Here is a 25,196-nt window from a genome sequence, read left to right as displayed (position 1 = left end):
GCTGGGGAGAAATAAGCTGACAGTCTCCAGCAGCAGACACCATGACATAGCAGATCATGAGAGACTCACACCCACAGAGGAGGAGGGAGCAGACTTATCTCAGATCCCCACACAGGCCCTATCTCTCCATATTACCTAGCCAGCACTACTACCACCACCACTACTACTACTCCAGGAGGACACTGACTGACTGCAGCAGCACATGGAGGAAGCCCCCTGCAGGTGACCCTCTGCTCCTGACCTTCAGCTGCCCCTCAGCCCATTCATGATCTGCTCTCCTGCATGTGCCCCTGAGCTGCAGGAGACCCTGGAGGCTGCCGTGACCTGCTGCAGCCATGCTGAGCCTATCGCTGGGGCTGCCAACTGTCAAGGGCAGATTGTGGCTGCTCTGCAGACGACCTGTCCATGCTGGGTGCTACACTTATAGGACTTTCTGCAAAAACCCCCAAAGGACCATCAATGGACCAATACACCAATGGCCTGTGCCCTGGAGGACTTCTGGAGTTTATAGACTGCACAGGACATGGTGCTGCCAGTCAATATCTGCTGCCAACTACAGGTGTTACAGCAATGCTCCAACCAGCAAGACTGAGGGGGAGTCTGAGAAGGTGCAGAGCCAAAGAAAGGAAGATCCAAAAAAGAGCCTGGCCTCCCAGGATGTCAAAAGGTTGCTTGAGCTGGCCCAGCCAGAGAAGTGGAGGCTGACAGGTACCTGGTGTTATTAGTACAAGGGAATGGTGAGGATAGTTCAGGGTTAGTGTGGGTATATTGTGCTGGTGTAGGGTGGGCATCTCCCGGGGATGGTGCTGGTGTAGTGTGGGCATCTCCCGGGGAGGGAGCTGGTGTAGTGTGGGCATCTCCCGGGGATGGTGCTGGTGTAGTGTGGGCTTCTCCCGGGGATGGTGCTGGTGTAGTGTGGGCATCTCCCGGGGATGGTGCTGGTGTAGTGTGGGCTTCTCCCGGGGATGGTGCTGGTGTAGTGTGGGCTTCTCCCGGGGATGGTGCTGGTGTAGTGTGGGCATCTCCCGGGGATGGTGCTGGTGTAGTGTGGGCTTCTCCCGGGGATGGTGCTGGTGTAGTGTGGGCATCTCCCGGGGATGGTGCTGGTGTAGTGTGGGCTTCTCCCGGGGATGGTGCTGGTGTAGTGTGGGCATCTCCCGGGGATGGTGCTGGTGTAGTGTGGGCATCTCCCGGGGATGGTGCTGGTGTAGTGTGGGCATCTCCCGGGGATGGTGCTGGTGTAGTGTGGGCATCTCCCGGGGATGGTGCTGGTGTAGTGTGGGCATCTCCCGGGGATGGTGCTGGTGTAGTGTGGGCATCTCCCGGGGATGGTGCTGGTGTAGTGTGGGCATCTCCCGGGGATGGTGCTGGTGTAGTGTGGGCATCTCCCGGGGATGGTGCTGGTGTAGTGTGGGCATCTCCCGGGGATGGTGCTGGTGTAGTGTGGGCATCTCCCGGGGATGGTGCTGGTGTAGTGTGGGCATCTCCCGGGGATGGTGCTGGTGTAGTGTGGGCATCTCCCGGGGATGGTGCTGCTGTAGTGTGGGCATCTCTGACCTGGTCAGGTGTGTAATTTTCAGTATCTGCACTTATTCTGTATACAATGTATGGACCCTGCACAGCTTCTCTCTAGTCTTGTCTGTCTATATGTTATCTCAGATCCAGGCAGTATGCCGGATGATATTCCTGTTTGGTGACGCTGCCCTCAGGGACCTTTCAGTAGCTCCGTGGAGAGGCAGTGCTGGATATATTTCTCCTGGAATCCAGTGAGATGCAATGAGCAGCAGGAGCATCCGGCACCTGCTCTTTTCATGCCGCATCCCTCAGGGACTGTCCTATTAACACCTGCTCTCCTCTCCATGTGTACAGGCATCTTACTGAATAGAGGGAGGCCGTCTGCACTTTGTAAGGCCATGATGCAGTTCAGAGGTTTAAAGGGGTATTCCGGTTGTTGCTAACTAAACCCCCTGTCCACAGGATAGAGGATCATTATTAGATCAGTGGTGGTACTACCGCTGGGACCCCCACAGATCACGAGAACGGCGGCCCCGTACCCCTCACAGCTCCCCTGAAATGACCAGAATGGCTGGTTGCACATGTGTGTGGCCGATCTTTTCACTTCTATGGTTATTCCGGAGATAGGTTAGTGATGTATTCGGCTAAACCGGAACTCCCAGAAAAATGAATGGCGCGGCCGCACGCGGCTGCAGTCGTTTCAGGGGAGCTGCGGGGAGTATGGAGCCCCAGTTCTCATGATCAATGGGGGTCCCACCAATCTAAAAGTTATTTAACTTTTACCAAACGGAATACCCTTTAAATTGAAGCTTCTGGGCCCCAATGCATACCTTGTACAAGGGCCCCATCTACAACGTGCCATTTATAATACTGGTACCCTCTTAGACGGCAGAGGGACCTTCAAGCCCCATCAAGCACCTGGCCAGGGTTTTCCTCTGCTCTCCCTATAGTTCTGTCCGTGCTGCGGTCTCTGATGATGACCTGTCGTACTAGCAGCGGATCTACTGGTGATGGCTTCCATTACCACACAGTCTTCGGTGGAGCTGCGGCTCACAGACTTGGTCTAACCCTAACCCTCCATTGCTTACTCCTAAGATGAGCTCTAGTAGAGGTGTCCAGGATATGACCACCCCACCCCCTTCAGTCCATTTAGTTTTCATACTATGGGGTGTGTGGGTGTTGTCACAGAGATAAGTGACTTCAGAGTCTTCTCCCCAGCAGATTCTGGGCTTGATGTCAGGATGTTGGGTCTTATCTTCCAGGTTCCTGCCCTACGTGTTTAACGCATTCGACTCTTTTTGCCGAGGTTACATTTTTTTGTGCAACATTTAACAATTGTTCCATTTTTACAAGTGAATGAAGCCTCAGATCCCCCCCCCCCCCCAAATCAGACCACAATCGACAGCTAGGATGTCTGCTGAATATTAACCTGGGCGAGAGGCTCATTCACACCATGTAGTGTCCACCTGAAGCCGGTCAAGACTCGAGGCAGCCTCCCAAAGAGGCAAAACACTAAATAATGGCAGGCAGGCAGAATCGAGAGCTGCTGGGCAACACCGCGCAGAACCGCACTCGCGGATCAGAACCGCGTAGCTCTCTATCCTGTCCGTCTTCCATTATTTTATGCGTTGCTGGCAGTTACACTGCATTTGGAAAGCCTTCAGATCCTTTTCACATTCTATGTTGTGGCCTTGTGCTAAAATAAAATGAATCCATGTTCCCCATCATTTTGCTCTCAATACCCCATGATGGAAAGTGAAAACTGAATTTTAGAAAAAATTTGCAAAATTGAAAAAAAAGAAATAAAAAATTGTCCAGGACATACCGTATTTTTCACCCTATAAGATGCACCCCCCCCCCCCCAAAAGTGGGGGGGAAATGGCAGTGTGTCTTATGGGGCGAATGCTAACTCTGCTAACACTGATACACCGCCGGCCGCGATCAATGGGGAGGGAGGAGGGGCGGGGGCCGGCATTTGGTGTAATGGCAGCGGGGCCCGATGCAGTCACTGTATTCTATTACACCGGGCCCCGCTCACTGTAGTAATCATATGTAAGGCATTAATGTAGGCATTAAACTATAGCAATCCTCTGCGTACTCACTTCAAACTCCCCATTCATAAAGTGGGAGGAGCAGGTACGTGACGTAGCGAGTTGCGCTGCCGCCTGCCTGCTACAGGAGTATCAAGTGAGTACGCAGAGGATTGCTATAGTTTAATGCCTACACGTTACATGAGATTACTACAGTGAGCGGGGCCCGGTGTAATACAATACGGTGACTACACCGGGCCCCGCTGCCATTACAACACCAGATGCCGGCCCCCACACCTGTATTGGGGGTCATTCCCTCACAGGGACATTGCTATGGGGGGGATCTATGGATGAAACACATATAGTATAAGATGCTATATATGTGCCATCCACAGATTCCCCCCCCCCCTCCATAACCGTGCCATCCACAGATCCCCCCCTCCATAACAGTGCCATCCACAGATCCCCCCCCCCCCCCCATAACCGTGCCATCCACAGATCCCCCCCTCCATAACAGTGCCATCCACAGATCCCCCCTCCATAACAGTGCCATCCACAGATCCCCCCCCCCCCATAACCGTGCCATCCACAGATCCCCCCTCCATAACAGTGCCATCCACAGATCCCCCCTCCATAACAGTGCCATCCACAGATCCCCCCTCCATAACAGTGCCATCCACAGATCCCCCCCTCCATAACAGTGTCATCCACAGATCCCCCCCCCCCATAACCGTGCCATCCACAGATCCCCCCCCCCATAACCGTGCCATCCACAGATCCCCCCTCCATAACCGTGCCATCCACAGATCCCCCCTCCATAACAGTGCCATCCACAGATCCCCCCTCCATAACAGTGCCATCCACAGATCCCCCCTCCATAACAGTGCCATCCACAGATCCCCCCTCCATAACTGTGCCATCCACAGATCCCCCCTCCATAACTGTGCCATCCACAGATCCCCCCTCCATAACTGTGCCATCCACAGATCCCCCCTCCATAACTGTGCCATCCACAGATCCCCCCTCCATAACGGTGCCATCCACAGATCCCCCCCTCCATAACGGTGCCATCCACAGATCCCCCCCTCCATAACGGTGCCATCCACAGATCCCCCCTCCATAACGCTGCCATCCACAGATCCCCCCCTCCATAACGGTGCCATCCACAGATCCCCCCCTCCATAACGGTGCCATCCACAGATCCCCCCCTCCATAACGGTGCCATCCACAGATCCCCACCTCCATAACGGTGCCATCCACAGATCCCCCTCCATAACAGTGCGTCATCCACAGATCCCCCCCCTCCATAACAGTGCGTCATCCACAGATCCCCCCCCTCCATAACAGTGCGTCATCCACAGATCCCCATTTGTTCAAAAGCACACATTTTGGTTAAAACATTTTTTTTTCTTATTTTCCTCCTCAAAAACCTAGGTGCGTCTTATGGGACCCCATAAGGCGCACTGCCATTTCCCCCCCACTTTTGGCGGAAAAAAGTGTGTCTTATAGGGCGTATTTTTCGCCCTATAAGACGCACCGTCTTATAGGGCGAAAAATACGCCCTCTAAGACACACTTTTTCCCCCCAAAAGTGGGGGGGGAAATGGCAGTGCATCTAATGGGGCGAATACTGCCATTTACAGCGATACATCGCCGACCGCGATGCTGCACAGCGCGGCCGGCGGTGTATCAGCAGGGAGGGAGGAGGGGCGGGGGCCGGCATCTGGTGTAATGGCAGCGGGGCCCGGTGCAGTCACTGTATTCTATTACACCGGGCCCCACTCACTGTAGTATTAATAGGTAACGTGTAGGCATGGGCGCTGTTTTAAACTATAGTAATCCTCTGCAGCACAGAGTACATAGAGTACGGTACTCACTTGAAACTCCTGTAGGCAGGCCGAGCGGGCGGCGGCGGCAGTGTAACGTCATTCACTACGTCACGCGCCTGCTCCGCCTGCTTCATTCATAAAGTGGGAGGAGCAGGTACGTGACGCCTTATAGGGTGAAAAATACGGTACATGTTATAATGGAAAATAATAAAATCTACAGAACACTGATCCCAAACCCGAACTTCAGTGAAGAACTCTGGGTTCGGGTCCGGGTACCACATTCAGTTTTTATCGTGCAAAATGCATTGCACCCGCGTGATAAAAACTAAACGCGAACTCAGGCAAAACTGACGGACTTTGCCTGCGAACTCGCTCGTTTCCCTGAACGCACCTGCATCCTATCGACGCCTGTGTGAAAACGTCTGCCCAAGTGAGATTGTAGCTTTTCCTGTTCAATGAATTAGTAAAGACTTGTAACCTTCTCATTCTGGGGACTGCGGGCAGGATGATGGGGGGACTGATAGGACAATGAACACCATGATACTGTTCTGGGGCACATGTGAGCAGGAGGGTGGACAGCATAGCCTTGTGTAATGCTCCCGTCAGACCACTCCAGGCCTCAGCTCTTCTCTAGCCTTCAGCTCTGGGTATAGAGATTGGCGCTGCTGTAGACGGTGACTGGGTCCAGGGCATGTCCTCTCCTGATATCTGGAGCTTTCATCAGAGTCTGTTTATTCAGCGTGTTATGTGGTGGGGTCAGCCATATCCTACCCAGAAGGCTGTAAACGCTGTGTCCCCTGCCCTGCAGCAGGACACAGCACAATGGCCACTCTTATCGCTAAGGCTACTCTCACACTGGCGTTTTGGCTCTCCATGTCTGAGATCCGTTCAAAAAGGATTAGTTTTGCCCTAATGCATTCTGAATGGAAAAGGATCGCTCAGAATGCCTTAGTTTGCCTTCGATCAGTTACCATTCCGTTCCGGAGGCCGCCTGCAGCGCTTTGTTGTCCGCCTGACGAAGCAGAGCGAGACGGATCCGTCCTGACACACAATGTAAGTCAACGGGGACGGATCCGTTCTCTCTGACACAATCTGGCACAATAGAAAACGGATCCGTCCTCCATTGAGTTTCAATGGTGTTCAAGACGGTTCCGTCATAGCTATAGAAGACCTACTACAACCGGATCCGTTAATGATGGATGCATGCGCTTGTATTATTATAACGGAAGCGTTTTTGCAGATCCATGACTGATCCGCAAAAGACACTAGTGTGAAAGTAGCCTTAACTGGACATAGACATGAGACCTTTTCCTGCAGATCCAAAGTTTTTTTTTGTTTTGTAAGAACATCTGCTATGGAGGTGACACTTCAGATAGCTCAACCAGTGGCGTACTAAGGGGTGGGGGGCGGTCCTCCCCGGGTGCCGGCTCTCAGCGGGGTGCCAGAAGCAATGGGCGCTGCCATCAATACAGATAGAAGCGCTCATTGCTGGAGCGCAGGGAGCTGCGGTCCTGTCAACTCGCCACTCAGCTCCCCGCGCTCCTCTCCTCCTTCAGGCTGTCGGCATTCTGAATGGTAGAGCAGGAAGACTTCTCCCCGCTCCACCATTCAGCCTGCAGGCACAGATCGCGCTGCTGGCCTGTGTAGGCGGAGCCTGCAGCCCGGACATCTGCATAAGTCCTGCCCACACAGTGCTGCAGAGCGATCTGTGTCTGCAGAGAAGAGAGGACTGTGAGCTTCAGGAACGGGACAAGGGGAGTAGTTACTGTGTTTTTTTATTTTATTTTTTAATACAGAGGGGTCACAGAGGACTTTATTACTATGGAGGGGGCACAGAGGAATTTATTACTATGGAGGGGGCACAGAGGAATTTATTACTATGGAGGGGGCACAGAGGAATTTATTACTATGGAGGGGACACAGAGGGCTTTATTACTATGGAGGGGGCACAGAGGACTTTATTACTATGGAGGGGGCACAGAGGACTTTATTACTATGGAGGGGGCACAGAGGACTTTATTACTATGGAGGGGTCACAGAGGAATTTATTACTATGGAGGGGGCACAGAGGACTTTATTACTATGGATGGGCCACAGAGGACTTTATTACTATGGATGGGCCACAGAGGACTTTATTACTATGGAGGGGCCACAGAGGACTTTATTACTATGGAGGGGCCACAGAGGACTTTATTACTATGGAGGGGCCACAGAGGACTTTATTACTATGGAGGGGCCACAGAGGACTTTATTACTATGGAGGGGGCACAGAGGACTTTATTACTATGGAGGGGGCACAGAGGACTTTATTACTATGGAGGGGGCACAGAGGACTTTATTACTATGGAGGGGGCACAGAGGACTTTATTACTATGGAGGGGGCACAGAGGACTTTATTACTATGGAGGGGGCACAGAGGACTTTATTACTATGGAGGGGGCACAGAGGACTTTATTACTATGGATGGGCCACAGAGGACTTTATTACTATGGATGGGCCACAGAGGACTTTATTACTATGGAGGGGCCACAGAGGACTTTATTACTATGGAGGGGGCACAGAGGACTTTATTACTATGGAGGGGCCACAGAGGACTTTATTACTATGGAGGGGGCACAGAGGACTTTATTACTATGGAGGGGGCACTAATTTTTTTTAAAGTATTGGGGGGGGGGGGGGGGTTGCCAAAGAAAGGACCCGCCCGGGTGCCGAACACCCTAGGCACGCCACTGAGCTCAACCAAAAGTTATTTCCCCCCCATGAACATGCACACTCTGAGTGTGGAGCGGGGAGTAAGCTACTGCCAAACCTGAATGTTCTCCGCCTGCCTTTTTGTTCTTCAGAGATCCCTCTCATCCCCTCACAAGAGTAGAGTCAGAAGGCATCGCACTATTTACACTTCTTTCACACAAGCAAGTTTTCGATCTGGATGTGATGTGTGTTGTGATTGACAGCCTTCTGTCACTGCTGGGGGCTTCTGTGGTCTATGACATCACTGGTGGTGAGAGGTTTTGTGGTCCATGATGTCACTGATGGTGGGAGCTGATGTCCATGATGGTGGGGGCTCTTTTGGTTGATGACATCACTGGTGGTGGGGGATTCTGTGGTCCATCATGTCACTGGTGGTGGGAACTTTTCTGGTCCATGATGTGACTGGTGGTGGAGGCTTCTGTGGTCCATGATCTCAGTGGATCTTCCACGGGGGAGGAGAGATGTGTTTTTGATATATCGTAAAGGTAAAGCTACAAGACATTGGACAATCTCCTGACTTTCGGTTAATAACTCAGCAATGTCTCCTTCCTGCAGCCGCGGTTGGGTTCCTCACCTTCTCTAGTGTGATCACCATGTCTGCTCCATTTTTCCTTGGTAAAGTGATTGATGTGATCTACTCGAACTCCGCTCAGGATCTGACATCCAGCCTTACAACTTTGTGTGCCTTACTGAGCGGGGTGTTCCTCTGCGGAGCTGCGGCCAATGGGACCCGCGTCTACCTCATGCAAACCTCAGGTATGAAATATGGCACGAAGTACAGGTATATAGGAGACTGTGGTCCCTCATCTGCTGAGCCCCCACAGCACTGGTTGTACTCGCCCCCCATGGGCCAGTGTGCAGCAAGGTCTGGCTGTTCACTTCCCTCACATTTATGCTGAATTCCATGTCTGCCCTGGTGGCCTCAGTGTCCAGTGATGGAACCTTTGTATGACCATGGGGACATTCCATAACCATTCCGGGCCGATAACAGCTAGGTCTCTAGTTACACCTATAACCTGCTGGACTGGATATTGTGGTGTAATCACTTCTATTACATCCTATACCTGGTCAGACCCAGTGACCCTTAGGTAAGTGCCTGCCGAGGTCCTGATGACTGAGATCAGGGGAGCTGACTTCCTGCTGGAGCCATTTTATGCAGAGAGCAGCCGCCGCCCTCACCGCTGACACTTACTGTCATCTCCTTTTCTGTTACATTGTTTCTATAATGGACACTTTTCTGGCCCCTCCCCCAGGGCAGCGGATCGTACGCAGGCTGCGCTCCTCCCTCTTCTCCTCACTTCTCAGACAGGAGGTGGGCTTCTTTGACCAGACCCGCACCGGGGAGCTGATCAATCGATTGTCATCAGATACGCTGCTGATTGGCAGATCGGTCACAGAGAACCTGTCGGATGGACTGAGAGCCCTGGCGCAGGCGTCTGTCGGAGTGGGAATGATGGTAACGCTCCGTGTATAATGTGTGTATGTGCTGAGCGCTGACCGCAGACGGGTACCCGATGCTGGGGGGAGAGCGTGAGTGTTTTGGTGTCGGTGGTACCCTGGACAAATGCAGGTTATCATAGCCCGAAACAGGGCAGCTGGCCCTTATATCTCGTATACAGACTCACACATAGGTCCACACCTGTACCCGCGCACACATAGGTCCGCACCTGTACCCGCGCACACATAGGTCCGCACCTGTACCCGCGCACACATAGGTCCGCACCTGTACCCGCGCACACATAGGTCCGCACCTGTACCCGCGCACACATAGGTCCGCACCTGTACCCGCGCACACATAGGTCCGCACCTGTACCCGCGCACACATAGGTCCGCACCGGTACCCGCGCACACATAGGTCCGCACCTGTACCCGCGCACACATAGGTCCGCACCGGTACCCGCGCACACATAGGTCCGCACCGGTACCCGCGCACACATAGGTCCGCACCTGTACCCGCGCACACATAGGTCCGCACGTGTACCCGCGCACACATAGGTCCGCACGTGTACCCGCGCACACATAGGTCCGCACGTGTACCCGCGCACACATAGGTCCGCACGTGTACCCGCGCACACATAGGTCCGCACCTGTACCCGCGCACACATAGGTCCGCACCGGTACCCGCGCACACATAGGTCCGCACCTGTACCCGCGCACACATAGGTCCGCACCTGTACCCGCGCACACATAGGTCCGCACCTGTATATACATGCATTGAAATCTACACCTGTACACACACATCCACACCGTATACACCCTTATTCACGCACATATGTCCACACCTGTACACACACAGACACATAGATATGTGCGTACACTTCTGTTATATATACAATACTGTACACACAATGAGGCAGACTTCTATTTTTATGTCTTTCCTTCCTTTGCAGTTTTTTGTTTCTCCACAATTGGCCATGTTTGTCCTCAGCATCGTCCCGCCGCTCGCCATTGTCGCAGTGATTTATGGGAGATATTTACGAAAAGTCTCAAAGCTTACTCAGGACTCTCTTGCTGAAGCCTCTCAGGTAATGTCCTCTGTGGAAACGACCTTTTTAATTGTGACCTTTGTGCTGACCTTTCATTGGAGGCCCCTTATCAGTGGCTCTTGTGTAGCCCTTACCTGCCTATACTGTGGCTTGTATCCTCAGTTGTCGGAGGAGCGTATTGGGAACATCCGGACAGTGCGAGCCTTTGGGAAGGAGATGCTGGAGATGAAGAAGTATGACGGTAAAGTGGACTTTGTTCTGGACCTGGCTTATAAAGAGGCCTTTGCTCGGGCCGGATTCTTTGGCCTAGTGAGTACTGACATGATGTCCATCTTGTGTGTCCTTTCTTCTTCTATGACATAGGTGTCATTACTCGGTATTGTCACTTCAGATCTATGAGGCGTCCTCTGTCTGGATTTTGCCTTTTTATTGTGGTCCTAATCCTGGATCTCCTCTGCTTGTTGTCTCCTGCAGACCGGCCTGTCCGGGAACCTCATTGTGCTGGCTGTCTTATATAAAGGTGGCCTGCTGGCCGGCGCGGCGCACATGACTGTGGGTGAGCTGTCCTCCTTCCTGATGTACGCCTTCTGGGTGGGGATCAGCATTGGAGGTACACACTAATTATTCCATACTTCATCTTTTTTTTTTATAATGATAAGTTCTGGAAGCTTCTAGGGGTTGAAGTCTCGCCGACCTTGTGGTCCCGACTGTACCGTCAGCCTCGAGGACTCATAGATACTTTTATGTTTGAGGCGTCCAGCATTAATCTCCATCATTAGACTGTGGAGGAAGGAGATAGCGGAGCATTTCACTGTTACCTGGAGATTAATCTCCGAGCTGTAGATGCAGAGACGATCTGCTGCCAGGCTCAGCTCAGCTGCAGTCACCTAGAAGTAACGTCTTTATGGCCTCACCTTCTGTTCCAGGAATCAGTTCATTCTATTCCGAGCTGATGAAGGGATTTGGCGCCGGGTCCCGTATCTGGGAACTGTTGGACCGGAAACCTGCGATGCCTTTTAATGGTGAGACCAAAGTCCTGAAGATAAGATGGAAACTCGAGCAGAGCGGCTGTGAAGAGGAACTGAGCAGATTTCTGAGCAGCGAGAGGAGGCGACTCCTTTGTCTATACCCCATTTCATGGTTGAAACTTGGCTCAGATTTCACCTACTGATGACTGGTGGATGATAATTAGAGGAGTTGATGATGATGGTGATGAAGATAATGTGGTTAAAGATGATGAATGAATCAGTGACTGAAGCAAAATGAGTGATTGACAATGAATGAGATGGATAATAGGTTTTTGATGGATGAGGATTTTTGGGTGAATGTGATGAATATTCATATACCAGATGATTTGTGATGATTGATGGATGATGATGACCAGTACCTGATAATCTTGATGATTCCCCTTCATTTCTTGTTTATTACAGAGGGATTAGTGATTGCACCAGAGAAGTTTAAAGGTGCCCTGGAGTTTCGTGATGTCTGTTTCATGTACCCCAGCCGGCCTGATGCACCTATTTTCCAAGGACTGAACCTTACCGTCCCCTCAGCATCTGTGATGGCCGTGGTGGGACCAAGTGGCTCTGGAAAATCCACCCTAGTTTCTCTGCTCTTAAGGCTGTATGATCCCAGTACAGGTATGAGCCATTTACGTAAGATGACAATGGCTCCCATATAACTAGAATATAGCGTAACCAAAGAAAATATCAAAAAAGAACCTTAAAACCACTATTTATTAGAATCATTTTAAAATTGGACCAGAAAGGTCTCACTGCTGACTATTGCAGCCCTATTCAGTAAGTACATGGTGAAATGAAAAGATGCAGAAAAATACAAAAAAAGTGAAACGAAAAGCCAAAAACTAGGAATAGGAGGGGAAAGGGGTGGGAGGGGTAATGAGGCTTATCGGCAGGATGATTTTCCCTACAAAGACCCTATCCTCACCCTCAGCCCAGAGACAGCCCCTGGTGGGGGAGCCTCTCCGTCCTCGTTCCTATCCTAGTTCGCCCTAGTAGGCTCTAATCATCAAAGTTACTCCCCAATTCTCCGACGCGTTTCACCCAACTCGGGTTCCTCAGGGGGGTCCATCCAAGAGAGATAAAGGGGACAGAATTTTCAATACTCAAAAGGATAAATGATGATAAACAAAAAAATAAAGAAAGAGACACTGTCTTATATTTATGTACAATACTGGGACCTTTAAGACGTGTCACATGTGATTCCAGGTGATGACACTGCGCCACCTACAACAGAGAATTGAACTTTATCAAAAACAGATAATTATAGGTTGTGGCAATAAAATAATTATGCCACAATCCACCACTTACATGTGACGGTCTCTGTAGTATGGCCAGATCTCCAATGTGCGTGATGCTGCAGACGCCAGGCGCTAGGTTTAAATACCGGTGTCCGGCAAGCCTTCCGTCCATTGGAATAAGCATTTCCGGCGGGTGGAACGTATCGCTGTACGACGCCGCCCACTTCCAGGTAAGTGGAACGCACACGTTCCCTGTAGCCAGGTGTCACAACCAGACAGCTGAGAAGCTCTGACAGGAGCCTTCCAGATCCTCCTCCTTGAGTTTCTTTGTTTTGATTTCAGTTCCTCATCTCGTTAGTCTATCTCAGCTGTCATGCAGTTGGACTGATTACTTCCCTTTAAGTTCCTCCCCATAATGCAGTAGTGTGCGGCTTATACAACTTCCTGGAGTGTGTGTGCATGCTGTTTCTATTTCCCAGTCCTCTGCAAGATAAGTGCTGTTCCTTTATTTGTGATTTTCTGTCTGCTGGATTTTCAGGAGACCCTGACTCCCTCCGTGTCTAGTGTAGGGAGCCGGTGGTCGTGTCCCCTCACTATTGTAGGGTCTTCAGGTATTAGATAGCCGAGGTACGTGGATATGCGCCCATCCACCTTTGGGGTGTTCGCATAGGCTGAGAAGTCAGGGAGAGTGGCAGGTCTCATGCAGGGCTCTCCCTTTTGTTCCTTAGTTGTGGATCCAGTGAGTCATTGATTATATTGCATTGTCTTGTTTCCTGTACACCATCCGTGACACCAGGTGGAAGGTGGCGCTGCAGGTCAATGGGACGCAGGCGCCTCCTCCACAGCCTGGGGAGGGAGCGCTATTCAGGAGGCACATAGACGTTTGCAAATTAATTATATTTACATGTGCTTCATCTGATTACTCAGTACGGGGGGCCAATTGATTTCATCCTAACACCCCAGGTCGATAACCTATAGGCACCATCCAATAAACGTTCAATCAAATCATAAAATAAAAAAGATAGATAATCAGTGCCTCCTCTCTCATCCAAATAAATCCCTGATCTACAGTATGCGTAGAATACACCTATATTGATGGAATTAATGCATAGCAGGGCATAGTCACCCTATAAATCCACTCAGATTCCTTTTGAAGGATTTTTTTTTATCCCAGTCCCCTTGTCTTAGCGAAGGGGGAATTACTTCCAACACTGAAAATCTGCGGACCCGAGGGTCCCCTGCATGTCTCTCGATGACATGGTTAGCTACAGGGGTGATATTCTTTTTATCATTGATGGGTTCACATATTTTTCTTCTCAACTCCCTTATTGTCTTTTGGACAGGAACATTGACAAATATAAACTACACCTTTACTCTTGCAGTTTATAAAGTCACGTATTGTAAAAGTGCGATTTGTTGCAGAGCAAGTTATTGTTTTTGATACAGATCTGAAATCACATGCTTTACAAGCCCCGCAACATGTGCCATTTACCAAGCAATACAGTTGTAGGGCACTTCCCAGATCTTGTAACACTGGGTCTGATTTGTCCCTTCCTCGAGGTCTATACTTAAATCATGTTAATGTTGGATTTCATCATTACTTGACTTGGTTTTTCGACCAGGTTGGGATGGCTGCACTACCATCTGGTCATCTTCTCAGGATCAGCATGACTTTACTGATTTTATCCATTATTTGTTTTCCAGGATCCATCTATATTGATGGCCACAATGTCTGTCACCTCAACCCACTGTGGTTACGGTCTAAGATTGGCACCGTCAGTCAGGTAACCATCAACATCCTATATATCAACAAGTCTTCCAACATCAGAAATGGTCCATGGCTTTGTGGCTAGCTTCTAAAGTATGTGTCGCTCTGATAACTCTGATAAGAGTAGTAGTTCATGGAAACAAGAGCATATATGACACAGCTTCTACCGTATATGGACCATGTTCTCAGAAGAGCCCTCACAACTAGGGATGAGCGAACCCGAACTTTACAGTTTCAGGTTGGCAAGAGGTTCCCAAAAGGCTTGGGGTGGATAGTGGACATTCTAATGCTGGAGTGCAGAGAGATTATCCCACTTCACCAGGCGAACTGGTTTGATATTAGTCATAGACATAACAGCACTCCCTATGACCATTATTTGCTTTTTGACCACCATGGACACCATGGTAAATATCATTTACAGAGGGTGCAAGGTAATTCAGCTTTGGTTGTGTGTAGGGATGAGCGAACCCGAACTTTACGGGTTCAGGTGGTGAGGGAATTCCGGTATGGATTCCGTTATAACAGAATATAATGGAATTCATAGATTTAATGCAAAATGGAATTCTTTGAGAGGCATTCTGTTTTGATCCGTCATAATAGAAGTCTATGGCCAAGTCTAACCGATCCGCCTGGTTTCCTATCGACAGGACTTTGTTTTCTGTCCTGCATAACAGAAACCAGACTGATTTGTTATACTTGGCCATAGACTTCTATTATGACGGATCAAAACAGAATGCCTCTTAAAGGGGTCCTCTCACTTTAATAAGTTACATTTATCATGTAGAGAAAGTTAATACCAGGCACTTACTAATGTATTGTAATTCTCCATATTGCCTCCTTTCCATCACATTATACACAGCACGTATCCGTATAACCGTGTAATCCAGCAGTGGTGGTCGTGCTTGCACACTATAGGAAAAATAATAATAATATTTATATAGCGCCACCATATTCCACAGCGCTTTACAAATTCATAGAGTTCATGTACAAAACCAAAGTAACTGGCTTATATGCAACTGAACCACTAGTAGTCAGGGCCCTGCTCGCAAGAGCTTACATTTATTATTCCAGAGAGTAGGTGCAGCTCGAGAAAAGTCTTGGACGGGAGTGAGAGGTATAAATTTATGGAGGTTATTAATCTTTGGCCGATAACAGAATGGAGAGCACGAGTAGGGTGGTAGATGGAGATGAGGGAGGGAGGAGATGTATGGAGGTGCAGCACCGTGGAGAGCAGAATTAGGGTGGTAGATGGAGGTAAGGGAGGAGATGTATGGAGGTGCAGCACTGTGGAGAGCAGGAGTAGGGTGGCAGATGGAGATGAGGGAGGGAGGAGATGTATGGAGGTGCAGCACCGTGGAGAGCAGAATTAGGGTGGTAGATGGAGGTAAGGGAGGAGATGTATGGAGGTGCAGCACTGTGGAGAGCAGGAGTAGGGTGGTAGATGGAGATGAGGGAGGGAGGAGATGTATGGAGGTGCAGCACCGTGGAGAGCAGAAGTAGGGTGGTAGATGGAGATGTATGGAGGTGCAGCACTGTGGAGAGCACTAGTAGGGTGGTAGATGGAGATGAGGGAGGAGATGTATGGAGGTGCAGCACTGTGGAGAGCTTTGTGGGTGAGGGTGAGAAGTTTGAACTGTATTCTGTGGTGGATGGAGAACCAGTGGAGTGACTGGCACAGACTAGTAGCTTCAGTGTAGCGGTTGGATGGATAGATGAGCCTGGCTGCAGAATTTAGGACAGACTGAAGGGGGGAGAGTTTAGCGAGAGGGAGACCGATTAGTAATGCGTTGCAGTAGTAAAGACGAGAATGAATCAAGGCAACAACAAGAGTTTTTGCCGTTTCCACCGCGGATTCTGGCGATATTCTTGAGGTGCAGATGACAAGAGCGTGTAAGTGATTGAATATGGGGATCAAAGGAAAAGATCAGAGTCAAATGTGACCCCAAGACAGCGGGCATGTTGCACAGGAGTTATGATAGTGCTGACTCCCCTAAACTGGCAAGTTTAGGTGAGTCAGTAGATGGGGAAAGACGAGAAGTTCAGGTTTTGAGAGGTACAGTTTTAGATACAGAGAGGACATGATGTTAGAGACAGCTGCAGGACAATTACTGGTGTTTTGGAGTAAAGCAGGGGTGATGTCAGGGGATGAAGTGTATAGTTTGGTGTCGTTAGCATAGAGATGGTATCGAAAGCCAAATCTACTGATAGTCTGTCCAATGGGGGGCTGTATAGAGGGAGACGAGTAGAGAACCTAGTACTGAGCCCTGAGGAACACCAACATCAAGAGGAAGAGGAGACGAAGAAGAGCCAGTGAATGATACACTAAAGGAGCGGCCAGAGAAATAGGAAGAGAACCAAGAGAGAGCAGTGTCCTTAAGGCCAATTGAGTGGAGCATGGTGAGGAGAAGTTTATGGTCTATGGTATCGAACGCTGCAGAGATATCCAGCAGAATCAGTAGCGAATAGTCACCATTTCTTTTTGCTGTTAGGAGATCGTTAGACACTTTAGTAAGGGCAGTTTCTGTAGAGTGAAGAGGGCGAAGGCAGATTGTAAGGGGTCAAGAAGAGAGTTTGCAGAGAGATAGCTTATTAAGCGAGAGAAGACAAGACGTTCAAGGAGTTTAGAGATGAAGGGGAGGTTAGAAACAGGTCAGTAGTTAGCAGCACAGATCGGGTCAAGAGATGGTTTCTTTAGTAGTGGGGTTATAATAGAGTATTTATAAAGAGGAGGGGAAGATACCAGAAGAGAGAGAGAGAGGTTAAAAATTGTAGTTAGGTGAGTGATGACAGCCGGGGAGAGTGACTGGAGGAGGTGTGATGGAACAGGATCACTGCTAGAGGTCGTGGGTCGAGAAGAAGAGAGAAGCCTGGAGACTTCTTCCTCTAATATAGGGTCAAAAGAGGAGAGAGAGCATGTGGAGGAATTGGAGTAAGGAGGATTGAAATTATTTGGGGACTGGGAGATTATTTCCTGCCGGATACTGCCAATCTTGTCTCTGAAGTAAGTGGCCATGCCATCAGCGCAGAGGTCAGTGACAGGTTCAGGAACTTTAGGGCTTAGAAGGGAATGAAAAGTGTCAGTCATTTTGGGTTATTTGAGAGTGAGGAGATGAGAGAGGTGAAGTACTTTTGTTTGGCAATGTTGAGATCTGAATTGTATGTTTTGAGCATAAATTTATAGTGGAGGAAGTTTGCTGATATTCGTGATTTTCTCCATAAGCGTTCTGCACATCTGGAGCAGCGCTGGAGAAAACGTGTTTCAGGTGTGTTCCAGGGCTGCCGTGTTCTGTGTCGAGAGGGTCGGATTGATATTGGAGCAACTTCATCTAGGGTGGTTTTGAGGGTCTGGTTGTAATGATTGGCAGCCAAGTCTGGACAGGGGAGGGAAGTGATTGGGGTAAGAGGTAATTGTAGGGTGTTAATAAGTTGCTGTCAGTTAATGGTGTGTAGGTTTCTGTAAGTGTGAAAAGTAGGATTGCCATGAGAAAAGTGAGAGGTCTTTATGGTAAATGAAAGAAGATTGTGGTCAGAAAGTGGGTAGGATAAGTTACTAAAGTTTGAGACTGAGCAGTGACGGAAGAAGACTACAGTCGTGGCCAAAAGTTTTGAGAATGACACAAATATTAGTTTTCACAAAGTTTGCTGCTAAACTGCTTTTAGATCTTTGTTTCAGTTGTTTCTGTGATGTAGTGAAATATAATTACACGCACTTCATACGTTTCAAAGGCTTTTATCGACAATTACATGACATTTATGCAAAGAGTCAGTATTTGCAGTGTTGACCCTTCTTTTTCAGGACCTCTGCAATTCGACTGGGCATGCTCTCAATCAACTTCTGGGCCAATTCCTGACTGATAGCAACCCATTCTTTCATAATCACTTCTTGGAGTTTGTCAGAATTAGTGGGTTTTTGTTTGTCCACCCGCCTCTTGAGGATTGACCACAAGTTCTCAATGAGATTAAGATCTGGGGAGTTTCCAGGCCATGGACCCAAAATGTCAACGTTTTGGTCCCCGAGCCACTTAGTCATCACTTTTGCCTTATGGCACGGTGCTCCATCGTGCTGGAAAATGCATTGTTCTTCACCAAACTGTTGTTGGATTGTTGGAAGAAGTTGCTGTCGGAGGGTGTTTTGGTGCCATTCTTTATTCATGGCTGTGTTTTTGGGCAAAATTGTGAGTGAGCCCACTCCCTTGGATGAGAAGCAAACCCACACATGAATGGTCTCAGGATGCTTTACTGTTGGCATGACACAGGACTGATGGTAGCGCTCACCTTTTCTTCTCCGGACAAGCCTTTTTCCAGATGCCCCAAACAATCGGAAAGAGGCTTCATCGGAGAATATGACTTTGCCCCAGTCCTCGGCAGTCCATTCACCATACTTTCTGCAGAAGATCAATCTGTCCCTGATGTTTTTTTTGGAGAGAAGTGGCTTCTTTACTGCCCTTCTTGACACCAGGCCATCTTCCAAAAGTCTTTGCCTCACTGTGTGTGCAGATGCGCTCACACCTGCCTGCTGCCATTCCTGAGCAAGCTCTGCACTGGTGGCACTCCGATCCCGCAGCTGAATCCTCTTTAGGAGACTATCCTGGCGCTTGCTGGACTTTCTTGGACGCTCTGAAGCCTTCTTAACAAGAATTGAACCTCTTTCCTTGAAGTTCTTGATGATCCTATAAATTGTTGATTGAGGTGCAATCTTAGTAGCCTCAATATCCTTGCCTGTGAAGCCATTTTTATGCAACGCAATGATGGCTGCACGCGTTTCTTTGCAGGTCACCATGGTTAACAATGGAAGAACAATGATTTCAAGCATCACCCTCCTTTTAACATGTCAAGTCTGCCATTTTAACCCAATCAGCCTGACATAATGATCTCCAGCCTTGTGCTCGTCGACATTCTCACCTGAGTTAGCAAGACGATTACTGAAATGATCTCTGCAGGTCCTATAATGATAGCAATGAATGCAGTGGAAAGTTTTTTTTGGGATTAAGTTAATTTTCATGGCAAAGAAGGACTATGCAATTCATCTGATCACTCTTCATAACATTCTGGAGTATATGCAAATTGCTATTATAAAAACTTAAGCAGCAACTTTTCCAATTTCCAATATTTATCTAATTCTCAAAACTTTTGGCCACGACTGTAGATCAAGTATATTGCCCTGTTCATGCGTGGCAGAGGAAGTGAGCTGTGATAGGCAAAGAGAGGAGGTTAAAGAAAGAAAGTGAGCGGCTGATGGGGAGATGGGATCATCAATGGGGATATTAAAATCACCCATAATAAGGGTTGGTGATTCAGAAGATAGGAAGTAAGGAAGCCAAGCTCCAAAGTGATCGTGAAATTGGGGGGGGGGGAGCCTGGGGGACGGTAGACAACTGCAACTCTCAGGGGGAATGAATGGAAGAGTCTAATGGTGTGAACCTAACCTCAAAAGAGGGGAATGTGAGAGAGGGTACAGGGGGAATGACCTGGAATGTGCACTGTGGAGAAAGTAGTATGTCTACTCCTCCACCATGCCTGTCATCAGGTCTGGGGGTATGGGAGAAGTGAAGTCCACCATTGGATAGGGCAGCAGGGGATGCAGTGTCAGAGGGTCAAGCCAGGTTTCTGTAAGGGCCAGCAAGTTCAGAGAGCGTGAGAGGAAGAAATCGTGGATTGTGGGTAGTTTGTTACGGACTGACCGTGCGTTCCAGAGTGTGCAGTTAAGAGACTGGAGAAGACGTGCAGTGAACATTAATCAGATTTTTGGGGTTTCTGTGTGTGGCAGAGGAGAAGTTAGCAACAGAGGGAGGGCCAGGATTTGGTGAAATATCTCCTGCAGCCAGTAGCAGGAGAACAGAAAGAGACAGCAAGTGGGTGAGAGATTTATATTGGTGTTTTTTTATGCTGCACTGTAGACGAAGATGGGTCAGTGTAATGTATGAGGGTATAAAGTGTATATGAACTGAACAAGGGTGAGGGAAGGACGAAGGGACTGATGTGGAGAGAAGGGACAGAGGGTGGACGGTGTGGATGAATGTGAAAGTAGACAGCCATAGTGATGAGAAGAGCAGCCAGAGCCTGAGTGAGACAATATCGTAGCATACCTGTGCTGGAGTAGTACACATAGCACCTCCGTCTCCTGTCCGACTGCCATGATTAACTGGCAAGCGCTTAGGCAAAATGGTGCTTTGGCAGAGATGGGGCTTTTGGCTCTTGCGGACCCCTGAGAGTGCTTCCCCTTAGACTGGGTCTATATTTATAGGAAGTGTGATCACAGAACTAGGGGGAATTTAGCTCATGAATCTATTAATCACTGAAGTAAGGCACATGAGAAGAGATGCCATATGTAGGTAAACAATCAAAGCTAAGGATCTGGATGGGCCATAAAATCACTACAGATCACAAGCATTACAGCAGTCACATAAATCACAGGTCAATTGGAAAAGCATCTCTAGGACTAATCACAAGGATATCACACTTGGCCTCTCTGGTGGCCAGGACCATGGGAGCGCACATAGGCTAGTGCTATATTGTACAGGAACGACCACCACTGATGGAAACAAACAGTGTATAATAGCAAAGGAAGCAATATGGATAATCACAATACATTAGTAAGTGGCTTGTATTAACTTCCTCTACATGATAAATGTCACTTACTGAAGTGAGACAACCTTTTAAAGGTTTCCATTTTGCATTCCATCTACAAATTTCGTTATAAATCCATAACGTAATTCCCTCACCACCCGAACACCAAACCAGAACCTGTAAAGTTCGGGTTCGCTCATCCCTACACACAACCAAAGCTGAATTACCTTGCACCCTCTGTAAATGATATTTACCATGGTGTCCATGGTGGTCAAGAAGCAAATTATGGTTATAGGGCGTGGCACTATGTCTATGGTTCCACTGGTGAAGCAGGATAAACTCTCTGCACTCCAGCATTAGAATGTCCACCATCTACCCCGAGCCCTTTGGGAACCTCTTGCCCGGCAGACTCCACTATAGTCCCCACAATCAAATCCACCCTCACAATTCCCACAAATGCAGCAGCCGCATCTTTAGCTCCGTACCCTGATGAGTATGTGGACTTGCGTCTTGTTGATGGACAAGCTGGATATATCCTCCTGTCATCTGCTCTATGATCATCACTATGCGAGTCTTTCCCCAGTTGTTAATAATGTTATGGGAGATGGTGGAGCGTATTTTTATCATTTCTGCATTTTTCTTTGCTGCAGGAACCAGTCTTGTTCTCCTGCTCAATATCCGAGAATATTGCCTACGGGGCAGAGGACCCTTCTTCAGTCACACAAGAGCAGATCCATAGAGTGGCAGACATAGCCAATGCTTTGGGATTCATTGAAAATTTTCCAAAAGGATTTAACACTGTTGTCGGGGAGAAAGGCGTCCTTCTGTCAGGTATGGCCGCCTCAACGTCTGCAAAGAACCAACCAATATGGATCTGACATAAGGGGAAGATGGGTAACTAGTTCAGTGAGGGCATCACATCCTGGTCCAGAAGGTGCCCCAATTGTTGAAAGTATTTTGTGCTCATTTTCCACACACATGGACCTTCTGATGGTCTACTGGGCCAAGTATGACCCCTTCATCTACCGGATTCATTCTGTAGGTGCACAGGGAAAACTTCAGCAAGAAAAAGCATAAAAACTTTGCAAAATGAAAACTTCTGCTAGGATGATTTTGTGATGGTTATGAGGAGCCTTTATCTGCTTCAGTCTCCTCAGTCAACATTTCTTTTATCTGAAAATCTGAGCAAAAAGTTCAGTGAATTGTTATTTTTTTCACATCATCCATTGAAATACTCGTCCACCGTTTTGTATATTTTTAGGTGGCCAGAAACAAAGAATTGCAATTGCCAGAGCATTACTGAAGGTAGGTACATGATGATCACTGGACAGGATCACAATCTGGTTAGACGTGGATGATGATGTGGATTGTAGTGATAAGTGATTTGTATTTATCAGATGTGATTACGTTGCATATAACGTGTTTTTACAAAGCGCGGACCAAGAGTAATCTCATGTCTATAGGTAATCTTGCGTGTACAGGTAATCTAATTTTTTTCTTCTTTTGTAGAATCCAAGGATTCTTCTTCTGGATGAAGCCACCAGGTAAGGAGTCATCGCTAGAATCATGCAGGAGCTGGCCTCGCCCCTTGTTCCATTCTTTTGGGTCTTCTAACTACTAAGGGTTAACATTGCAGACAGACCGTGTCATGTCCAGACCTCGCTGGGATCTCTGGACTGTCTTCTCTCGGCTGAGATCCCATCCTGGTATTAGAATAGGTTACTGGAGAATGAAGCCGAATCCGACCCGGAAATAAGACGGAAAATCAAAAATAGTCGATGACTGGCCGGACAATCCGGGTCCTGCAGCTTCACCTCCTCTCCCCTTTTATGACTGTCTTCCCTCCAGTGCAGCGCTCGGCCTCTCCTTTCAGATGGGGGACACAGAGCCCCTGTTCTCGCATTTGGTGGAGGTCCCAGTACTGGATCCCTCAGTGATCAGACACTTCCTGTGTATTGTGGGGCCTCCTTGTTGATGACCCGACATGTTTGGGCCGGTGGTTTAAATTAGGCTTGAGCGAGTCGATTGGTTCAAACACTTTGGTTTTAATGCTGTCTGAGACCTGTCTCTGTACAGTACTAAAATGTATGGCCTCCGTGGAGCCAACATTAGTGTCACCCGAAGTCGCGCGAGACTTCAGTGAATTAATTCTGTAGTCATTTCTGCATCTTTAAGTCCGAAGTCGGGTTTGGTACCGGCTGCTACTTCGGATTCCTAATTTTGAATGTTTTTAAAGGTGCAGAAATGAATACTGAATTAATTCACAGAAGTCTTGCGCAGCTTCAGGTAAAACAAGCCAATACATTTTAGTGCTGTACCGAGAGAGGTCTCAGACATCAAGTGTTTGACCGAATCAACTTTGGATGGGTGGTACAAATACGCTCACCACTAGTCTTAGTAGGCACCACATCATTATCTTTCCATCTCTTTCTCGTGACACGTCGGGCAGTTTTTAATCTTTTACAGACTTTCCCCCCCCCCCCTTTTTACAATTCATACAATAGTACAAGGAGAATAACATCCCCTCCCCCAATGAGGTGGCCATGTGCCTCCTTCTGGTGGTCACAAGGTCTTCCCGCCATGCAGTCTGATCTCCTTAAGCATGTAATGATTTAGTTTTTTTATCATCCATAGTCTTAACCGTATGAGGCTTCTTTTTAAGGATCAGCTGCATTTTTCTACAGCTGGCCATAGTGGGGTGCACATTATCTGTATTAACCCTTTGCTGCGGGCAAAACAACAATTCTGCTACTTTTACAATTTAAAATCCACACCATTCACTGCGCGTCTTTATGATGTGCTTTATTCCTCGGGCCAGAAACGGCAGCATAAAAATACAGCTAAGGAAGCGTCGATCGACCGGCTATATTGCCGATCCATGCTGGTTATGAGCTGGCGGTCTGAGGTCTTTTCACACTATTAAACCAAGCAGGGTGTTCTGTGTTCTTGCTTTCTCCTTGCATCTCTTTTTGCTTGTGTTTCCAACCAGTGCGCTGGATGCAGAAAATGAATACCTCGTTCAGGAAGCTCTGGATCGCCTGATGGAGGGGCGGACGGTTCTCATTATCGCCCACCGTTTGTCAACTATCCAAAATGCAGACGCGGTGGCCGTACTGGACCAGGGCCAAGTGGTGGAGTGTGGGAAACACGAACAGCTTCTGCAGAACAGGAACGGACTGTTCACTAAACTGATGGAGAAACAGTCCAACCCCCTGCGCAGTAGAGATGCCGTGATGAGCACCCCCTGATGAGCACCCTGTCATGAGCTCCCTGATGAGCACCCTGTGAAGTGTGCCCCGTGACAAACGCACCATGCTGTATTTTATTATAATTTTTATTTATACATGAGATGTATTTTTCAGGAGTTTTTGGAATCAGTTTTCATCATTTTTTACTTTTTTAGCATTTTTTTTTAGCACTGGTGATGTGTGACCTCCCGGGTGCTCTCCGGGCCCTACCTTGCTGCTGCTTTGGACGTTCCAGCCATTATTGTGGATAAATGTATCTCCGCACATGGTAACGAGATAAGTAATATGTTATTACATAAAACAGAAAAATAAAAAGCTATTTTTGAGAACATCTCCTGGGTTGTAGCTTCTGATTTGGTGGCATGTGTAATGGCGTCCTGAAGCCTCAAGTAGCATTCACCTAGCTGGGACCATTAATGGTGGATAGCTGTCCAGCAATATTTCTCTTGTCATCAAAAGATGGTTCATAACAATATCTAATGAGACAAATATCATCTCATGTGTTGTCTGCTGGGCTGTAGTCGTGCCGCGACCATCCTACAAATCCAGCTGTGACACTGACAGATGCAGGGGTCCCTCAGATTCCAGTGTCCTCGGGATGCAGCGTGCTCTTTGGGGTGACATTTTGGAGCTTGATGACAATGTTGTTACCTTTTATAAATACCATCCTACAACCAGTTTATATTGTACCTTGTGCAACCACTGATTCTTCAGACCACCAGTCAATCATTTAATAGTTCATT

General features: G+C 48.4%; 1 protein-coding gene across 1 annotated transcript; it reads left to right on the top strand.

Moving 5' to 3' along the window:
• Positions 1–25,196, top strand: ABCB10 (ATP binding cassette subfamily B member 10). The gene is made up of 13 exons (XM_040441788.1): positions 1–708; positions 8,680–8,880; positions 9,378–9,580; positions 10,515–10,649; positions 10,773–10,919; positions 11,085–11,220; positions 11,537–11,632; positions 12,041–12,250; positions 14,575–14,654; positions 21,856–22,036; positions 22,467–22,510; positions 22,715–22,749; positions 24,195–25,196. The coding sequence occupies exons 1-13, from the start codon at positions 336–338 to the stop codon at positions 24,451–24,453; spliced, it is 2,100 nt and encodes a 699-aa protein (XP_040297722.1). The 5' UTR covers positions 1–335; the 3' UTR covers positions 24,454–25,196.

Source organism: Bufo bufo, chromosome 7 (genome assembly GCF_905171765.1).
Source record: "Bufo bufo chromosome 7, aBufBuf1.1, whole genome shotgun sequence".
Lineage (NCBI taxonomy): Eukaryota > Metazoa > Chordata > Amphibia > Anura > Bufonidae > Bufo > Bufo bufo.
This window is presented reverse-complemented; position numbering and strand designations above follow the sequence as displayed.